Below are 5000 nucleotides of genomic sequence, written 5' to 3' on the forward strand. Positions count from 1 at the left end.
TCTCCTTCTCATCGTCATTACCATCATCATTACCATCATCTTTCTTCCCCTCCTCCTCCTCCTGTTCCTCCTGCTTCACTTCCTCTTTCTCCTCCTCTTTCTTCTCCACTTCTCTTGTTGTTGTTGATTAGCGCGATGAGCCCAGTGGAGATCGTATCAAAGGAAGCCTCGTTATAAGGCAGGGTAGGGTGACGGGGGCTGGCAGGGGCTGGCAGGGGCTGGCTGGCGCTGGTAGAAGCTAGCAGGAGCGAACAGGGGCTGGCAGGTGCTGTCGGGGGCTGCAGGGGACTGGTAGGGTCTGGCAGGGTGTGGCGGGGGCTGCAGGGGGCTGTTAGGGTTTAGCAGGGGACTGGCGGGGAATGTAGGGGATTGGTAGGGTCTGGCAGGGTGTGGCGGGGGATGCAGGGGGCTGTTAGGGTTTAGCAGGGTGTGGTGGGGGCTGGCAGGAGATTGGTAGGCGCTGGCAGGGTGTGGCGGGGGCTGTAGGGGACTGGCAGGGGATTGGTAGGGACTGGTAGGGGCTGGCAGGGGATTGTTAGGGGCTGGCAGGGAATTGGTAGGGGCTGGCAAGGGATTGGTAGGGACTGGTAGGGGCTGGCGGGCGCTGCAGGGGACTAGTAGGGTGTGGCAGGGGCTAGGGGGCGGGCAGGGGCTAGGGGGCGCTGCAGGGGACTGGTAGGGTCTGCCAGGGTTTGGCGGGGACTGCAGGGGACTGGTAGGGTCTGGCAAGGGCTGGCGGGCGCTGCAGGGGACTGGTAGGGTCTGGCAGGGTGTGGTGGGGGCTGGCAGGGTGTACAGGGCGAGGCGGCAGGAGTGTGTGGGCGCCGTGGTATGCGAGGCCCTTCCCGACCTTCACCGGTCTCGCCTCCCATACCTCGGACCTCCTATATCTCTCTCGTGTTTTGTGGTTCTCTTTCTTCCCCTTTTTTTCTGCCTCCCCTCTTCGCCCTCTCTTCGGCGGCCCCTCTTGGCACTGTGGCCTTCGCGAGTGCCACCGCTGCCGCCGACGCTGCTGTTGTCGCGGTGATAACTGCTTCTCCAGCTGCTGCTTCGCGGTGTGCCTGTCCAAACATCGCCCTTTGCCACTTCCTCCTCCTCCTCCTCCTCCTCTTCCTCCTCTTCCTCCTCCTCTTCCTCTTCGTCTCCTTCTTTTTCTCCTTTTTCTTTTAAAATCTTGATGACCCATCGACTTTCTCCACTTCTCTTTCTTCTTCTTCTTATCTTCGTCCTCCTCCTTTACCACCTTTTGGCACCTTCCCCTTCGGTTAGTCCTTTTTTGCTGTTTGTTTTGCCCTTACCTTTCCATCTATCTTTCATTCTGCACGTTTGTTTACTCATTACTGACTGTCTGTTTGTTGAGGTGTGTATATTTGTGTTCGTGTGAGCTTATGTCTGTCTGTATGTATGTGTGTGTGTGTGTGTATGTATATATGTGTATGTATGTATATATGTACATGTTTGTGTATGTGTGTGTGTATATAGATAGATAGATTAGATTTTATGTTATTTATACATTATCTGGATACATATATGCATACACACACACACACACACACACACACACACACACACACACACACACACACACACACACACACACACACACACACACACACACACACACACACACACACACACACACACACACATATATATATATATATATATATATATATATATATATATATATATATATATATATGTATAGATATAGATAGATGAACATATTAAAGTACGTATATTTCTACCTGATTGAAAATACACTTGGTCATGAGTGTCTATGCATGTGTGTGTGCGTGCACGTGTGACTCTGTGCATGCAAGTAGGTGTGTGCGTGAATTTGCCCGAGTGTTGGCGCGCACAGGTAAAAAGGGTGAGGACGGAAGTGCGTCATGGGGCACCGCGGCGTCGAAGGAGTGGCCCGCCCCAGGGATCTCCCCTCCCTCTCCCCTCCCCCTTCCCCTCTCTTTCTGCCCCCCCTTCCCTTCCTCTCTCTCTCTCTCTCTCTCTCTCTCCCTCTCTCTCTCTCTCTCTCTCTCTCTCTCTCTCTCTCTCTCTCTCTCTCTCTCTCTCTCTCTCTCTCTCTCTCTCTCTCTCTCTCTCTCTCTCTCTCTCTCTCTCTCTCTCTCTCTCTCTCTCTCTCTCTCTCTCTCTCTCTCTCTCTCTCTCTCTCTCTCTCTCTCTCTCCCTCCCTCTCCCTCTCTCTCCCTCTCCCTCTCTCTCCCTCTCTCTCCCTCTCCCTCTCTCTCTCTCCCTCTCTCTCCCTCCCTCTCTCTCCCTTCCCCCTTCCCCCTTCCCCCTTCCCCTCTCCCTCCCCGTACCCCTTCCCCCTTCTCCTACACCTTCCCTTCCCCTCCCCCTTTTCCTACGCCTTCCACTCCCCTTCCCCCTCCTCTCCCTTCCCCCTTTTATTATCCTTTGCCTTTTTCCTAATCGTTTTTCTCTCCATCTCTCATCTTCTGATTGGTATTGATTTCTTTCTCTCGACGTGGCTCTTCCTTTCAGCTGTTTTTCTTTTCTTTGTTTTTTCTTTCTTTATTGAGGTCATCATCGCTGTCACTATCTGCATCAGCCTTACTGTTATAGTCATCATGATTCTCATCATCATCAATTATCAGTCATAATCATCATCACCATCATCATCACCATCATCATCATCATCATCATCATCATCATCATCATCATCACCTTCATCATCATTATCATCACCACCACCACCACCACCACCACCACCACCTCCACCCACCCCCACTCCCCCTTCCCCTACCACCGTTAAGGGATAAGGTATGTGACTGGATGTGACTTACAGACGGACAGGTGGCGTTGAGTGGTTCGCTAACTGTCTTTGAGTGTCTTGTCTCAAAACAAGGTATTGATTGCTAGTGCTGACGCTGGACTTAACTCTCCTGGCGTTGGCGTTGTGTCTGTCGCTGTCTGTGGCGGTTTCTTCGTCCGTGTCCGGTTGTCTGGCTTTGTTTTTGGATGGTTGCGTTTTTCCTGCGTGTGTGTGTGTCGTTTCTTTTTCTCGTATTATTTTTTTTTTCTTTTTTGGTGTGTGTCTTTGTTTTATGTCTCGTTGTTTTGTCCTCTCTGTCCGCCTCTCTTTTCTGTTTGTCTTTTTTGTCTGTCTTTTCTCTCACTTTCTCTCTTTCTCTCCCTCATTCATGCTCTCTCTCTCTCTCTCTCTCTCTCTCTCTCTCTCTCTCTCTCTCTCTCTCTCTCTCTCTCTCTCTCTCTCTCTCTCTCTCTCTCTCTCTCTCTCTCTCTCTCTCTCTCTCTCTCTCCCTCTCTCCCTCTCTCCCTCTCTCCCTCTCTCCCTCTCTCTCTCCCTCTCTCCCTCTCCCTCCTCTCACTACCGTCCCTTCTTCCCTCCCTCCCTCCCTCCCTCCCTATCCCTCTCTCCCACTCCCTATCCCTCTCTACCTCCATCCCCCCTCCCTCACACCTGTTTAGATTATGGTAGGATAGGTTAGGTTAGATTAGCTTAAAGGTTAGGGTGGGATAGTGTCCAGAGGATTCGGGAACTACAAAACAAAGGTAATAATTCGTGTTTTTACCCGATAGGCTCGAAGTATGTCAGGTATTCCTAAAGTGCGTTGTGAATGAGAGTGAGGCAGCCAGGCATGCTGGTCTGTGCAATGTTGTTTGGTAAGTTGCATTCAGGGAGGTTCTCCTTTCATGCATGTATTAAAGGCTACTTTGTTTTTTTGGTTAAGTATCTGCATCAACACGCTGTCCACGCACGCTTTGCCCACACCTTTGTTTTATATTTTCTTTTTTTCTTCTTCTTCTTCTCTCTTCTCTTGTCTTCTCTTCACTTTCTTCTTTTTCTTTTCGATTCTGTTCTCTCTCGTCGCTTATCTTGTTTTTTTTCTTCAATTCTCCTTTATTTTCCTCTCTTCGCTCCCTTCACCTTTCGTTTTCTCTCTTCTCATGTCTTCCATCTATTCCCTCACTCTCTCTCTCCCCCTCTTTCCCCTCTCTCCCTTCCTCCTTCCCCTCTCTCCCTTCCTCCTTCCCTTTCCCTTCTCTCCCTCTCCCTCACTCTCTCTCTTCCTTTTCCCTCCCTCTCTCTCCCTCTCCCTCCCTCCTTCTCTCCCTGTCTCCCTCCTTCCCTCCCTCCCTCCCTCCCTCATCCTCTTTGCTAAGTCTCTTCCCAAATCTTCTTTGCCGCCTCCGCGCACCCACGCGCCGTTCCCGCCACAGGGTGAGTGACAGAGGGATTCTCGACGACGGTTTCTCACCTTTCTCATTACGCCTCCTCACACCTGTCCACCTGGCCTCACGATTGCGCTCCTCCCTTATACCACCTCATCACGCCCTCATCACGTAACCAGCACGCCCGCACGCCCACCCACGCACCCAGTGACTCTCTCTCGCTTACTCCCGAGGAGTCGCTGAGCCGTTCGTCCTGGCTGGCTGGTCGTGCGGGGGAGGGTCGTCTTGGCTCGATTTCTGAAGGTGTTGATGGTGTTGCTACTGTTTTTGTTGTTCTTGTTGTTGTATTTTATTTGTATTAGTCTTTGTTGTTATTGTGTTTATTGTCTGCTGTTTTTTTTTTTTTTACTCATTGTTTTTTGTTGTTTTGTTGGCTGTGCTGCTTTGCTGTTGTCGGTTTTCCTGTCTTGGTGTATTTACTGTTTTTGTTGTTGTTTTCTTTTTCTTGTCGTGTTTTCTTTTTATTGTTGTTGTTTTTCACATTGTTATGTTTTATTTTCTCGGTTTTTAATACTCTTCCTTATTTGGGGCATTTTTCCTTTTCGTCGCAGTTATTGCCTTTGTTACCACAAAACAGGGAAAGGGACGCGTATGCATAGGGCGAACTTGACCCATTAGCATAGGCTCAGGCGTCCCCTCCCCTCCCCTCTCCCCCTTCCCTTCTTTACTCCCCTGTCTCACCCCTTGCCCTTCCCCCTTCACCTTCCTCCTCCTTCATCCCCCCTCATTTTCTCTCTTTCTCTCTCTCTCTCTCTCTCTCTCTCTCTCTCTCTCTCTCTCTC

At 50.5% G+C, this 5000-nt stretch overlaps 2 protein-coding genes across 3 annotated transcripts in view; one reads left to right on the forward strand and one right to left on the reverse strand.

Moving 5' to 3' along the window:
* Positions 1 to 5000, forward strand: part of LOC113817895 (serine/arginine repetitive matrix protein 2) — a 288790-nt gene that overhangs the window by 255530 nt on the left and 28260 nt on the right. The gene's annotated exons all lie outside the window — the stretch shown is intronic.
* LOC138865923 (uncharacterized) lies at positions 172 to 1073 on the reverse strand. The gene is made up of 2 exons (XM_070137408.1): positions 975 to 1073; positions 172 to 762 (listed from the first exon to the last, which is right to left on the reverse strand). Exons 1-2 carry the CDS (start codon positions 1071 to 1073, stop codon positions 172 to 174), a joined length of 690 nt encoding a protein of 229 aa, XP_069993509.1.

Source organism: Penaeus vannamei, chromosome 23 (genome assembly GCF_042767895.1).
Source record: "Penaeus vannamei isolate JL-2024 chromosome 23, ASM4276789v1, whole genome shotgun sequence".
Classification (NCBI taxonomy): Eukaryota; Metazoa; Arthropoda; class Malacostraca; order Decapoda; family Penaeidae; genus Penaeus; species Penaeus vannamei.

Coding starts and splice junctions, on each gene's coding strand:
- LOC138865923 (XM_070137408.1), bottom strand. CDS start 1,073: ATGTTTGGACAGGCACACCGCGAAGCAGCAGCTGGAGAAGCAGTTATC. Junction 763..974: donor TGGCACTCGCGAAGGCCACA/GTGCCAAGAGGG, acceptor ACACCCTGCCAG/ACCCTACCAGTCCCCTGCAG.